Source organism: Hyperolius riggenbachi, chromosome 10 (assembly GCF_040937935.1).
Source record: "Hyperolius riggenbachi isolate aHypRig1 chromosome 10, aHypRig1.pri, whole genome shotgun sequence".
Taxonomy (NCBI): domain Eukaryota; kingdom Metazoa; phylum Chordata; class Amphibia; order Anura; family Hyperoliidae; genus Hyperolius; species Hyperolius riggenbachi.
In genome coordinates, this window is record NC_090655.1 from 151,627,001 (window position 1) to 151,642,950 (window position 15,950).

At 45.4% G+C, this 15,950-nt stretch overlaps 1 protein-coding gene and 1 long non-coding RNA gene across 6 annotated transcripts in view; one reads left to right on the forward strand and one right to left on the reverse strand.

The window, feature by feature from the left end:
• Positions 1–15,950, forward strand: part of LOC137536591 (uncharacterized) — a 156,340-nt gene that overhangs the window by 37,800 nt on the left and 102,590 nt on the right. The window contains exon 7 of one of the 5 annotated variants that reach the window (XR_011024579.1): positions 10,991–11,305. The exons of the other annotated variants lie outside the window; for them this stretch is intronic. This is a non-coding gene — a long non-coding RNA (uncharacterized lncRNA). Of the gene's footprint in view, positions 1–10,990; positions 11,306–15,950 lie in introns of those variants that run through there. 5 annotated transcript variants of the gene reach the window in all.
• The window catches only part of CHAT (choline O-acetyltransferase), a 146,628-nt gene that overhangs the window by 11,099 nt on the left and 119,579 nt on the right, over positions 1–15,950 (reverse strand). Inside the window, exon 13 of the mRNA XM_068258835.1 lies at positions 7,970–8,032. Coding sequence (XP_068114936.1) covers positions 7,970–8,032 — 63 coding nt within the window. The remainder of the gene's footprint in view (positions 1–7,969; positions 8,033–15,950) is intronic.

Consider the following 15,950-nt stretch of genomic DNA (forward strand, 5'->3'; position numbering starts at 1 on the left):
CCCCAACCCTCAAGGCCCACCAACGGTGCATGTTTTGTGGGAATCCACACCAGTAGTTAATCAGCTCTGCTGAGACACTAATTAGCTCACCTGTGCTTGTTTGTGGTTTCCTGCAAAACATGTACTGTTGGTGGGCCTTGAGGACAGGGTTGGGGAACTCTGCAAAAGCATTGCGGAAATTGTCAGCTCCATACCAATAATAATAAATATGAATTGTCTATCTGTTGATTCACCTTCTCCTCTGTCCATCCATTCATCCGTAGTCTGTGAAATGTAAAATTATGCAGCATAAAGTTTTAGTTGTGTTGCAGAATAATTCTGCACGTCAACTCACTGCCCATACAATTCTATGGGCCTGTTCACAGTACTGCATTACAACGGATTGCGTTATTCGAAAGCTGGCCACTAACGGACCAATTTCTAGCGAAAAATCGTTCGAGCGATCAGAAATTCTGATCGAACGAAAAATCTTCACTACACCATCAACGAACCAATCTTTGCTTCCTATCAATCGCAACCAACAAGAAAATTCAAATTTTGGTTTGACAAAAATCCAATCGGACAACTATTTTTATAATCATTTGTAATCGATTGTACCCATCAACTGAGATTATTTACAACCAATCCGATCAGAATTTCTGATCGCTCGAACGATTTTTCACTAGAAATTGGACCATTAGTGGCCACCTTAACTCCCTGCATGCAGGCTTTGTATTAACCTCCTTGGCGGTTTGTTAAAATCCGCCAGGGGGCAGCAAATATGTTTAAAAAAAAAATAAAAAAAAAAATTTCATGTAGCGAGACAACGTCTCGCTACATGATAGCCGCTGCTCAGCGGCATCCCCCCATCCTGTTCAAAGAACGAGCTCTCTTGGAGGGCTTCCCCCGTCGCCATGGCGACGGGGCGGGATGACGTCACCGACGTCATCGACGTCGTGACGTCAAAGGGGAATCCGATCCACCCCACAGCGCTGCCTGGCACTGATTGGCCAGGCAGCGCACGGGGTCTGGGGGGGGGGGCGGCTGCGGCATGATGGATAGCAGCGGATCGGCGGGTAGCGGCGGCGATCGGAGGTTACACGCAGCTAGCAAAGTGCTAGCTGCGTGTAACTAAAAAAAAATTATGCAAATCGGCCCAGCGGGGCCTGAGCGGTGCCTCCCGCCAGCATAGCCCGACCTCAGCTCGGACTTACCGCCAGGGAGGTTAAAGTATATGTCCTGTCTGCGTTGCAGCTCACAGTCATGTGTGTTATGCAACTGACCACTGTAAATCCAGCCTATGTCCCCTGGCCCATTTAGAAAAAGGAAGGACCAATCAGCTTATTCTCAATCTACAGTTTAAAAGTAGAGATGTCGCGAACCTCCGATTTTCGGTTCACAAACCGGGTTCGCGAACTTCCGCGGAAGTTTCGGTTCGCGTACAAGTTCGCGAACCGCAATAGACTTCAATGGGGAGGCGAACTTTGAAAAATAGAAAAAATTATGCTGGCCACAAAAGTGATTGAAAAGATGTTTCAAGGGGTCTAACACCTGGAGGGGGGCATAGCGGAGTGGGATACATGCCCAAAGTCCCGGGGAAAAATCTGGATTTGACGCAAAGCAGCGTTTTAAGGGCAGAAATCACATTGAATGCTAAATTGCAGGCCTAAAGTGCTTTCAAACATCTTGCATGGGTATACATCAATTAGGGAGTGTAATTAGAGTTCTGCTTTACACTGACACACCAAACTCACTGTGTAACGCACCGCAAACAGCTGTTTGCGTAGTGACGGCTGTGCTGGACTGGTGCGCACCGTGGCCAGAGTGTAGGCCGTGGCGTTTTTCAAGCCCATATGGTCACCGGGCTGTGGTAGCTCAATGATAGAACAACAGTGAATGTCCAGCTGATCAAATTTGGTCTGACCACAATGAAGCAGCGACCTTATTATCTTTTGTGTGCCACCCCCACCCGAGACACTCAAATAGCCGGCGGTCATTGCTTCATTGTGATGCGCAAGCCCCTTCACCGCGGCAAGGTAATGATCACGAAGGAGGATGGGCACATGTACATGCCTTTTTGTTTTTTTGTTGCAGCCGCCCGCAGTGCAGCCAGAAAAATTAAGCAGGCATGTACACGCACCAGAAAAATTTGTGTAGCACCCGCTGCTAGCAGCGGCCTTAAAAATTCAGGAATCCGCCTAGAGTCCTGGACCCTGTTGGTGGTGGCGGAGAAGGCAGTCAAGCGGCCTGCAGGCAGAGATGCTGTGTGTGGGGACTGACTTGGTCTTCGGTCGTGCAGTAGCCCTCCGTGATCCATTCCTCATTCATTTTGATAAAGGTCAGGTACTGAACACTGTCGTGACTTAGGCGACTTCTCTTCTCAGTAACTATGCCTCCAGCTGCATTGAAGGTCCTTTCTGACAGGACGCTTGCGGCAGGGCAAGAGAGAAGTTGTATGGCAAATTGGGACAGCTCTGGCCACAGGTCAAGCCTGCGCAACCAGTAGTCCAAGGGTTCATCGTCGCTTTTCGCAGAGTCTACATCCACACTCAAGGCCAGGTAGTCGGCTACCTGCCGGTCCAGGCGTTGGTGGAGGGTGGATCCGGAAGGACTATGGCGAAGAGTTGGACTAAAGAATGTCCGCATGTCCGACATCACCCTGAGATCGCTGGAGCGTCCTGTCCTTGCCTGCGTGGACTTGGGAGGAGGAGGGTTACTGCCAGTGGTACCTTGATTGCGTTGTGCAGCCACATCACCCTTAAACGCATTGTAAAGCATCATCGACAGCTTGTTCTGCAAGTGCTACATCCTTTCGGCCTTGTGTTGAGTTGGTAACAGGTCCGCCACTTTGTGCCTGTACCGAGGGTCTAGTAGCGTGGCCACCCAGTACAGGTCATTCGTCTTGAGTTTTTTGATACAGGGGTCCCTCAACAGGCTGGACAACATGAAAGAGGACATCTGCACAAAGCTGGATGCAGACGTACTCTCCATCTCCTCTTGCTCTTCCTCAGTGACGGGATGCAACTCCTCTTCCTCCCCCCAGCCACGAACAATACCACGGGAACGTGGAGCAGCAGAAGCCCCCTGTGACAGCTGCCGCAGTTGTTGTTCTTCTTCCGCCGCCTCTTCCTCCTTCACAGAAACACCTTCCTCATCATCACCATCATCAGAGTCTGACTCCTCTCCTTCCCCACACGACTCCTCTTCTTCCTCCTCCTCCTCCCCTCTCTGTGCTGCCGCAGGTGTTGTGGGAACATCGGGTTCGTGTGTAAATGGCTCCCATGACTCCTGCTGCCGTAACTCTTCTCGTTCACGCTCCTCCACAGCTGTATCCACCACTCTACGCACGGCACGCTCCAGGAAGTAGGCGTAGGGGATCAAGTCGCTGATGGTGCCCTCATCGCGACTCACCAGTTTGGTCACCTCCTCAAAGGGCTCCATGACCCTGCATGCATTTCGCATCAGTGTCCAGTTGTTGGGCCATAACATCCCCATCCTCCCAGATTGTGTCCTTGTACTGTAATGATACAGGTACTGGGTGACGGCTTTCTCCTGGTCTAGCAGGCGAGAGAACATCAGCAGGGTGGAATTCCAGCGGGCTATCGCAAATCAGGCGTCTCACCGGCAAGTTGTTTCTACGCTGAATGTCCGCAAAGCGTGCCATGGCCTTGTGAGAGCGCCTGAAATGCCCACACAACTTCCTGGCCTGCTTCAGGACGTCCTCTAAGCCTGGGTACTTGGACACAAATCTTTGCACGACCAGATCCAGCACATGTGCCATGCAGGGTATGTGTGTCAGCTTTCCCAAATTCAACGCAGCAATGAGATTGCTGCCGTTGTCACACACCACGTTGCCGATCTCAAGCTTGTGCGGGGTCAACCATTGCTCCACCTGTTTGTTAAGAGCAGCCAGGAGAGCTGCTCCAGTGTGACTCTCCGCTTTCAGGCATGACATGTCTAACACTGTGTGACACCATCGCACCTGGCATGCAGCATAGGCCCTGGGGTGCTGGGGCTGTGTAGCTGGAGAGGAGATCGTGGCACCAGCCAAGGAGGAGGAGGAGGATGACGACAGCGAAGCGGTGGTAGCAGGTGGAGAGGAGGTGGCTGGAGGCCTGCCTGCAAGTCGTGGAGATGTGACAAGTCGGTCCGCTGCGCAGCCACATACTCCCTGCTTGCTGCCATCGGTCACCAGGTTGACCCAATGAGCTGTGTATGTAATGTAGTGGCCCTGCCCGTGCTTGGCAGACCAGGCATCCGTGGTCAGGTGGACCCTTGACCCAACGCTGTGTGCCAGAGATGACACCACTTGCCTCTCAACTGCACAGTACAGTTTGGTTATGGCCTTTTGTGAAAAATAATTGCCGCCTGGTATCTTCCACTGCGGTGTACCAATGGCCACAAACTTACGGAAAGCCTCCGACTCCACCAGCTTGTATGGTAATAGCTGGCGAGCTAATAGTTCTGCCACGCCAGCTGTCAGACGCCGGGCAAGAGGGTGACTGGCAGACATTTGCTTCTTACGCTCAAATACTTCCTTCACGGACAGCTGGGTACAGCTGTGGGCAGAGGAGAAGGAACCGCTGAAGGGAAGAGGCGGTGTGGAGGAGGGTGGCTGTGAAGGTGCAAGGGAGAAAGTGGATGAAGACGATGCACCTAAAGGAGAAAGAGGAGAAGGAGGGTGGCTTGTCTTTTGAGGGGTGCTGCTTTTCCTCAGGTGTTCTTGCCATAGCTGTTTGTGCCTTCTCTCCAGGTGCCTTCGTAAGGCACTTGTCCCTACATGAGTTGGCCTTTCCACGGCTCAATTCTTGCTGGCAGAGACAACAGATGGCTTTGCTCCGATCTGAGACACACACGTGAAAAAATTTCCAAACCACTGAGCCCCCCTGGGGTGATGGCGCTACGGTGGCATCAGCAGCTGATGTTGAAGGGCATGTTGGCTGACTGGCCATAGCTGGCGATACATGGCGCCGGACACTGCCCCCAGCTGTTTCTGAGGACGAGCTCCCTCTGCTTCTATCATGGAGTCGTCTCCTCCTACTCCTCTCTGACTCCTCCTCTGAACTGTCCCCCTGGTCATCTCCTCTACCGGGAACATATGTGGTATCCAAATAATCGTTATCATAATCCTCCTGGCCGGCTGCGCTTTCCTCAGACACCTCCTCAAGTGCACCAACTTCAGGTGGTCCACCATCATCCCCATCCACACACGTTACGTCCATACTATCGCCAGCTAACTCAGACGTATGAGGTGGTGTACCTGCACCTTCTTGTTGTTGTTGCAGTAGTGGCTGGGAATCAGTGATTTCACCACCACCACCAAATAACTCCTGTGAAGTGTCAAATGCAGCGGATGTGGTGCTTGTTGTAGCGCTGGTGGCTGCGGGAGATGAGGTGTTCTGTGTTAAATACTCAAGCACCTCCTCACGATTTTGGGAAGTGATGGCACGTGCCTTCTTCTGAGCACTGTATGTTGGGGCAGGTCCGCACGAAATCACAGCAACACCACCTCGCACAGACCTGCCGGTGCTATATACAGTGAGGTGGGTTCTCACTCAACACAACAGGTAGTTAGATGCAGTGAGCTGGGTTCACTGAACACAACAGGTTGTAAGATGCAGTGAGCTGGGTTCGCTGAACAGTAAAGGTACTTAAGATGCAGTGAGGTGGGTTCTCCTTAATCAACACAACAGGTAGTTAGATGCAGGTAGTTAGATGCAGTGAGGTGGCCAGGTGGGTTCTCACTCAACACAACAGGTAGTTAGATGCAGTGAGCTGGGTTCACTGAACACAACAGGTTGTAAGATGCAGTGAGCTGGGTTCACTGAACAGTAAAGGTACTTAAGATGCAGTGAGGTGGGTTCTCACTCAGCACAACAGGTAGTTAGATGCAGTGAGCTGGGTTCACTCAACACAACGCTAGGTATATGCAGTGATGAGGTGGGTTAAGTAAACACAACAGGCTCCCGGGTAGTTAGATGCAGTGAGCTGGGTTCACTGAACAGTAAAGGTACTTAAGATGCAGTGAGGTGGGTTCTCACTCAACACAACAGGCAGTTAGATGCAGTGAGGTGGCCAGGTGGGTCCTCACTCAACACAACAGGTAGTTAGATGCAGTGAGCTGGGTTCACTCAACACAAAGCTAGGTATATGCAGTGATGAGGTGGGTTAAGTAAACACAACAGGTATTGGGTAGTTAGATGCAGTGAGCTGGGTTCACTGAACAGTAAAGGTACTTAAGATGCAGTGAGGTGGATTCTCACTCAACACAACAGGTAGTTAGATGCAGTGAGCTGGGTTCACTCAACACAACGCTAGGTATATGCAGTGATGAGGTGGGTTAAGTAAACACAACAGGCTCCCGGGTAGTTAGATGCAGTGAGCTGGGTTCACTGAACAGTAAAGGTACTTAAGATGCAGTGAGGTGGGTTCCCACTCAACACAACAGGTAGTTATATGCAGTGAGGTGGCCAGGTGGGTTCACTCAACACAACAGGTAGTTAGATGCAGTGAGCTGGGTTCACTCAACACAAAGGTAGGCATATGCAGTGATGAGGTGGGTTAAGTAAACACAACAGGTACTGGAGTATATGCAGTACTGGGTAGTACAATGTGCAGCTCCCTGTCACACACACAGGTAGTCACTGGATGTGCTGGGCTGCTGGCAGTGGCACACACACTATCAATTAGCAAGGCTGTGCATGCAACAAAAGTGTCAGTTTGACACACAGAGAAAAAAAAAGTACAGGATGAGCTCTGAAAAGAGCTATTAAGGGGTGCTATAAAAGCAATAACAATCAGCCAGGAGCAAGCTAAGCAGCCAAGAACCTAACTAATCTGTCCCTAGAAGAACAAGTCTGCAGCAGCTCTCCCTAGTCTGTCTAATAGCAGGCAGATGAGTGACTGTAATGGCCGCCGGAGGCTGCCTTATATAAGGGGGGGGGGGGGGGGGCTTCAGGGCTTAGTGTAGCCTGAATGGCTACAATGTGCCTGCTGACTGTGATGCAGAGGGTCAAAGTTGACCCTCATAGTGCATTATGGGGCGAATCGAACTTCCGCAAAAGTTCGCCTGGTGCAGGCGAACGCGAACACCCTAAGTTCGCCCTGAACCGTTCTCCGGCGAACCGTTCGCTACATCTCTATTTAAAAGACATCATTAGTAATGATACAGTGGTGCATTAGTACACATAACATGAGTGACTTGCACATCTGGAATGAAAGGTTTAGGATTAACACATACTGCTATCCACAATTTTGATCCAGTGATGCTACAAAGTTATACACATGCCTCGGTACCAATTTCAATATTTTTGAACTGTGTTGTCTTGATTCAAAACCAGAAAACATATTTGTATAAAATAAATTGTTTCAACATTTGCTATGTAGTTATTATTATTATTATTTAGTATTTATATAGCACCATCATATTCCGCAGTGCTGTACAGAGTATATATTGTCTAATAACTTAACTGTCTCTCAGAGGGGCTCACAATCAAATCCCTACCATAGTCATACGTCTGTAGTGTGTAGTGTATGTATCATAGTCTAGGGCCAATTGTAGGGGGAAGCCAATTAATTTATCTGTATCTTTTTGGGGATGTGGGAGGAAACCAGAGTGCCCAGACACGGGGAGAACATATTCACTCCTTGCAGATGTTGACCTGGCTGGGATTCAAACCCAGCGCTGCAAGGCGAGAGCGCTAACCACTACACCACTGTGCTGTTGTGCAATTTTTAAATAAATAAAAGGTTTGAATGATTTGTAAATCATCACACACATTTTTAGTTACACAATATCTAAACCTATTTAAAATAGGGGTGGACAATCTACACCTAAAATCCTGCACCTCAAACTAAATCATTTGACAGGCAATAGTGTTTGAACCAAACTCAACATTTTGAAACGTGGGCCGTAAAATCACAAAGTTACAACCCTAGATTTTTTAACATCTTACATCGTTAGCAAACATATAAAGATTTTACTACATACCATAATAGTGTAATTTGTTTGACTTGCAATAGCACCTTTTAGAAAATCCATTTTTTCAGAATCCTGAAAATAAAATATAGATATTAATCTATTAAGTTAATTATTAACTGATGCATTTTAACTATATATATATATATATATATATATATATATATATATATATATATATATATACATATATATATATATATATATACACACACACTGTATATTCCTGCGTATAAGACTACTTTTTAACCCTTGCAAATCTTATGAAAAGTTGAGGGTCGTTTTATACGCCGGGTGTCATTGATGCCGGGGGATACGCCCTATCCTGTTACCACATCTCAGATCTCCCTGCTGAGGGAGTGCAATCTATTCTTCCATACTGCTCTGATAAACAGGTAGACAAGGAGAGCTGACCAGTCTACTTAAGGAGAGTTGACCAATGCAACAAGTCAATTGACTATATACTGTTATATACTTGGTAACACATACAGTACAGCACCAGTATCTGTTCATACACAGCACCAGTACATGATTTTTTTTATTTTTATTTTTATTTGGTGTGTGTTGGAAGAGCGGTAGTCTTATACGGCGAGTATATCCCAAACTCTATATTTTAACTGGAAAAGTTGGGGGGTCGTCTTATACGCCCAGTCGTCTTATACGCCGGAATATACGATGTGTATATATATATATATATATATATATATATATATAATATATATATATATATATATATATATATATATATATATATATATATATATAAATATATATATATATATATATATATATATATATATATATATATATATATATACAGTATATACTAGAACAAATTACAGGAGCTCTTTTTCCCTACTTTCCACCTATAGTCCTATTTCTCTGTGGTCAATTGCTAAAAAGATTGCCAACAATAGACTGACTACTTTATTCACTTCTAACTTTCTAACTCTCTGTTTGACCCTCTTCAGCCGGTAGACTCAACCAAAATGTTCCTTTTGAAGGCTGCAACATTACAAGTTACTCTTCCCTGCTTACTACAGGCTACAGGCCATTCTCTACTACTGTAAACCCTGCATTCACTAAACATGTGGGACACTGCTCCCTCATGGTTCTTTTCATACTTAGATTATGTTCAATAGTAGCCCATTGACAGACACCCCTATCTCTGAAGGGGTTTTCAAGACTCCACTACAGCCCGTTCTCCTGCCTCTTACTCATACCTCCATTTTAAAAAAAAAAACACACACAATTTTTCTGTTTCCAATATTATTTGCATGCTAATAAACTATTGACTAAACTATCCCTGTTCATGTATGGTAGAGCAAATATGCTTAAAATGGTTCTACTCGCCTAAATCCGCTGCAACATCTCCAATTACCCAATCTATATGCCCAAATCCTTCCTTAAAGCGGAATGAAACCCAGCATTTCTTCTTTGCTCTAAAAGATTATTTACAGCATATTATATCAGAATCAGAATCAGAAATATTTATTTCGCCAAGTACAACAGGGATTGTACCCGGAATTATTTTTGGCACATACAGGGTCGGTGATGGTACAGCAAATAACATACAATAAAAATATACATACAGCAGGCAAAACAGACAAACAGGAGAAGGAGCAAGGGGGGACAACCGAGTGCTATATTGAGAGGAGCTCCCACCTTCCATTGCGGCGCTCAACTGCTCTGCAGCGATTCGGATGCCCCGCTCTAGCCTTGGAAAGTGCAGAGAGTAGGGAGAGAGAGAAAGAGAGCAGGACAGTGAGCAGAAGAGAACAAAGGAAGGAAAGAACAGAGGAGAAACTAGAGAGAGAGACAGGAAGTCATAGAATCCTCTGGGGTTGCAGAGATGACTGGCTGGCTGGTGGCCTGGACACTGTCCTGGATGCAAATATCATCTCCCAGGCTTGTGGCCTAGTCCAGTGTGGATCTTGTGTGGCTGGACCCGTAGGCCAAAAGTAGTCCAAAAGGACTGGACAGCTGCTTCACCCTGTGCCAATCTGCAGGGCTCCAGGGCAGAGAGGTGCTGTGAGGCCATGACATAGGCCAGGGGTGCACCCTTAGGTTAGCTGGATGGAGAGCTGTGGTGGATTGGCCTTGCTGCGTGTATCTATACCCGTGGACTGTGGTGCTAGGTGGTAGCCTGCCTGATTTTATCCATGGGCAGGATGGGGGGGCGGCAGTAGTAACTGACCCACTGTGGCCACAGCGTCATTTTGACCTGTGTGCTGTGTCCCGTTGTGTGGCAGCGGTATCATCAGCCCTGTGCAGAGGGATCTGGCAGCCGGATGGCACAAGATGCCTGGAGAACCTGCGGGTCCCGGTGGCAAGGTCGCAGCCAGTGTAGCAGCGGCAGTCGGATGCTCTCTGGCCGCATCGATGGATGGCCTGTGTGACTGCAGCAGGGCAGAGGCCCGTCTCGTGTTGCAGCCAGCATGTGGCTCCATTCTGTTGAGGCTGGCATGCGGGGCGGTGATGCCCGACACCCCACGAGGTAGCAGCGGCGACCGTCGATCCGCCCAGAGATGATGACCAGTGGCTGTGGAGAGGAGAGGCATGCACAGCGAGGGCACTCCTGGCCGGCATGATGGAGCAGGAACCAGAGGGAGCTCTCGCCCTAGTACTCCGTACAGCTGGGGGAGCAGCGGCGCACAGCCTCCTGCTCATTCCGGCAGCGTCCTGGTCTCCCTGGGCAGCCGTGGTGCAGTACTCCACACGACGCTGAGCTCACATCGGTGGCCCTCCCTGCATGGATTCAGTGGACCCACACTCCATGACTTCAGGATCCAGGTCACCCACGTGCAGCCCAAGAATGTTGGATGTCTCTGGGACGATCGAGGTCACAAAGCGGCCATGGAGCCGGAGGCTGCAATCTGCCAGTGAGTTGCTGCATGACGGGGGAGGTCCAGGGGAAAAATACAGAACAAAGGATAGAAAAATAAAAAATAAGAGCCGGAGCCCTGTATGACCGTGGCTACCCCTCAGGCGCCATCTTGCTGCACAACTACCACCATATTTTTTTTTTACTAGAACAGCATTCAACTAGTTATACACAGGACTTAGAAGCTCCCTGCCGGGAAAGCTGGACGCATCCGAACTGGAGATAATGTGATCTTGTGTTTACATTCCTCACTTCATACAATTAAGTAAACACTTCTCTGACACTGCAGACTCTCCTGAACACAGTCAGACACTCAGAAAGCATTTCTGCTTACATTACAAGATGAATAAACCAGTTATGAATGTAGTGCAAAGTCATCTCTCAGAGCAAAAAAAAAAGTGTACTTTGGGAACTTGTAATTTCTAAATGAATAATAATACTTATGCACAAAAGCAAATATGATAACCATATGGCATATAAAAGGTAGGAAAACATGTTTTTATTGATTATGTCAGGGTTTTATACAGCTTTAAATACTGTAAAACACTCACCCTGGAACAAATCTAGAGCCAAACTTAAATTTATCTTGCTTAACCACTTGACCACTACAGGTGGTGCTCCCAAAATGGACCAGAGTAATTTTTACCTTTCAGCTCTCCACTGATTCATTTTCCAATAACTTTATCACTACACATCACACCAAAATAATCTATATCTTATTTTTTAGCCCCCAAATCTGCTTTTTGGGCTGTACATTTTGCTAAGAATTGTTTTATTCTAAATGCACTTAAAGGGAATAATAATAAAACATTAAAAAAGTTCATTATTTCTCAGTTTTAGCCATTATAGTTTTAAAATAAAATGTGCTACTGTGGCTTAACCCTACACATTTTATCTGCCCATTTGTCCTGGGTTTACAACATTTGAATGTTAGATTTTATGTCCCAAGTACAATGTATGGCAACAATATTTTATTTGGAAATAAAAGTGCATTTTTTCAGTTTTGCGCATGTTATATCACTAGTTACAAGCCCTAATTTGCAAAAATAACAGTAATATACCCTCATGACATACTTATTAAAAAAGTTGAGTCCCTGAAGTAACTCTTTATGTATTTTTTTATGTCACTTTTTTATATCACTTTTATGTCATGATTCCAAGTGTTTATTTTAGTAACTATGGGAGAATGGGGAGTTAATGGGTTAATTAGTGGGGGATTTTTTTTATTTTTTATTTTATGTATGTAGGTGTAATTTTACTATTACTAATTGGCAACTAGATGACCCCTCATTTTATATTCCTGTGCACTATGAACAGTACACAGTGTGTATGTTTTTAATTTCACTTTGTCAATGACCACTGGCATACCACTGATGCTGGTTATCATTGATCACAGGCACTTTGATCGGTGAATGGGAAAATGTGTTCCCATTCACCGATCAGTCTACTAAAGCAAACCCATTCAGTCTATTAGTGGGAGCACTAGAGGCGGGTGATTGCGGTGAGGTATGTATATCTATGCCCCTGGAGGTAAGATGAAGTCTCAACGGGCGTAGATATACTGTACCTGTTCCAAGAACAGGTTAAAAACACCTCTGATAAAGGTGGCATTGTACTGTCCTCTTTTTTTTTCTTTTTTTTTTAATAAATTGCCTCATAACTGACCCAACTATCCTACTGGTCCATTAGAAATAAAGTCCATCACCCAGACAGAAAATCTTCCATAGAGACAAGTTACCAAATACTACCCAATCACAGGCTGCCATAGTGTAAACCTGGACAAAGAAATGTATAAAATGAAAAGAATTATCATATTCCATTACGTCACAATCCTATGTCTGAACTCAATCTTTAAAGCTTCTAAATTTTGCATAAATCATGAAGTTACTTTCCTCGGCCAACTATTTTAACAAAATAACTTGCTCTCCTTTAAAGAGGAACTTAAAGCCAGGATTGAACTTCATCCCAATCAGTAGCTGATACCCCCTTTCCCATGAAAAATCTTTACCTTTTCTTGAATAGATCATCCCCCATGGTCTGTGTAGCTGATATTGCACTGAGACACCTCCCACAGTGTGATGTCATGACCAAAGTCCTGGCAGTTTGCTGTCTGTGAACCTCATTGCATTGTGGGAAACATTGGCTTTTTCCAACTGCCAAGTAAGCAGTATCTCCCTCTGTGCATAGAACTCTCAGTAAAATGAACATTCCGTACAGATCACCTGGCAGAGCTAAAGATGTCACCACCAGTGATACATTTCAGAATGTAAATCAGGAAGTGAAAATATTTTACAATGGGCAAAAACTGACTAAATAATCTACAAATGAATATTGTAATAAATAAGCAATTTTATTAATTATGTTATTTTCACTTCTGTTCCTCTTAAATGGCATTTTGGCCAAATTTATCATTTTCAATAAATTTGTATTTAATTGTATATTGAACATGTACTGCTAGCTAAATTCCCACAAAATTGGTTCAATATCACATTCTTCTTAATTTCAGAAATAGTAAAATGTGTTTTTTTTCCAAACATATTACCACACAAATACATTCAATTTTGATTGAAAAAACAATAACCTAGCACCTCCCTATAAATCTAAATGATATCTGCAGTAGTTGACCTTGAGGTGGAAGAGTGGAGTGATGCCTAAGTTACTGTCAAACATGACACACCATGCTTAGGACAATATCTCATGCTATTATACATTGTCCATCAGGCCTACATTACTCCTTAAAGAATTTGTAAATTTGCGAGGGATAAAACTCCAAACTGCTCTAAATGTCAAGCAGCAATCCATCCTTTTTTGCATCTCATCTAGTTATGTCCTTCCATTGTGGACTTAACAGGAAAATCTGCACTGAAACAGCTATTAATTGGTATATATGATCCATAACTTGAAGATTAAATTTTTAATTGTAACCCTTACAGGTTAAACTATCTTTCTAATAGATGTTATGGACGGTATTCAAAGTACACTGGGAACTAAAATAGCAGCATGATGTTCTCCACTTGCCTTATACCTTCCTTCCTTTTAGTCATGCCTGGATAATCTCTGTTGTAACCATCCAAGGGACATGTCATTTTTACCCTCCCATACTGGGTCTCATGCTGTACTCTGGCCTGCCATCTAAGGTGCCACCACTGTGCTACCATCCTTTCCAGACCTTGATGTCACCCTCTGGCTCCTCCTCCACTGTTTCCCTTGGCACATGTGTGACATAGGTCACTGACTTGTGATACATGCAGGGAGTGTGAGCATAGGGTTGGCACCAGCCTAGAGCTATTTTAGCCCTATTTAGCACACCAGGCTTTCTGTTTAACATAAACCTTTGTCTGCTACCTTAAAAGTGAAGGGAAATCTTGCACTTCTGGGCACCGGGGATGTGCGGGCAAGCAGATTATGGTTTCACACAGTTGGCAGCTCCTTCATGCCCGGCTGAAAGGCATCCTTGTATAAAAACAGAAAAAATGGGAAAGCGGAGGAGCGCTCCATAGTGTAAAAACAGATTTATTGAGATAAAATGCGCATAAAACAATTGCACTTACTAGAAAGCAGATGCATACAAGCATATCAGATGAGGGTGAAACCCTTTTTCTGGGACCCTGGGGCGTCGCCTTCTACGTCCTCCGTGGCCTGCGGAGGTCGTGGTCCGGATGAAAGGGACGGGGGGTGGATAGCCCAGAGAACTTTTGCGTGCTGGCAGCGTCACAATGCGTTTGGGCGAATCCTCGCCTTCATCAGGTGACCTGCCAGCACGCAAAAGTTCCCTGGGCTATCCACCCGCCGTCCCTTCCATCCGGACCACGACCTCCGCAAGCCATGGAGGACGTAGAAGGCGGCAGCACCCCAGGGTCACAGGAAAAGGGTTTCGCCCTCATCTGATATGCTTGTATGCATCTGCTTTCTAGTGAGCGCAATTGTTTTATGCGCATTTTATCTCAATAAATCTGTTTTTACACTATGGAGCGCTCCTCCGCTTTCCCATTTTGTCTGCTACCTTAATCCTGTTCTGCTGGTTGTCTTTATCTTTACCTGTGACCCTGATCTTTCCCTTCCTGTTTTAAATCCAGGCCTTTGCCTGTGACCCTGATCCTACTCCTCCAACTGTCTGTGATCTTGACTATGCTCTTCCAACTGCCAGTCCTGTCCTCAGCCTGTGACCTCAGGTGTACTCTGCCTGCCACCAGTCTTACTTTGGCACTGTTCTGCCTTGCCTTCTCTACACTACAGCTATCACACTGCTATTCTTCTTGTCTGCAGTGTGGTTATCCTGGGAGTCATGACTTGGTATAGTCACCCCTCCTAAGGTGGTTACTCCAGTGAATCTCAGTGACTGCTTAGATGCCATCCTCTTGGGTAGCTCATGTCTTTCACTTGTGCCAGAATCAACAGGGCCCTAACAGGGCAAATGCATTTCATGGAAAAGTCACCGTATATTTAAGGACCTCCTATTTTTAAGGATAAGACCATATTCATGACTTGCTCACATTATCAATATTTCCAGGAAAGCAACGTTATACACTTGATTACACCCTGATTGTCAACTTGATTTTGGTATTTAATCTATAGCATCTATTCAAACCAGTGCAATGTAGCAATGTTAAAATGCCATATAGTAGCATTTGGGAGTACTGGATGCCGTGCTCCATTCAGGTATACTGAATGGTGCACAGCATTGTGGCCAACGGTAGTATGGGGCAATGATGAGCACTCTGCACCTCCAGCAGCACTGGAACTGTTATACTGTGAGTCCTGAATCGTTTCACTGAATTCTAAATGTTAGGTGAAAATTAAACTATTGAGCAGGGTATCATTCATTCAGCATACAGAATAATAACATAATTCTCTTACCTAATCAAAGATAATTTTACAAGATCATAATCCACATGCAAGCTAAAATAGCATGAACAGCATATAAAGTAACTGTACAAGTCACATATTTAAGCCTCCATTCATACCTTTATTCATCTATATCTTTATTCTGTTCCTGAATTATTTTCTAATGAAAAGATGATATTCAGTTGAAAAGTTTTACATGTATTAAATCCTCCTATAGTCTTTGTTAAAATGTTCAGGTGTACTCTTCAAAAAAGGTTTAAATGA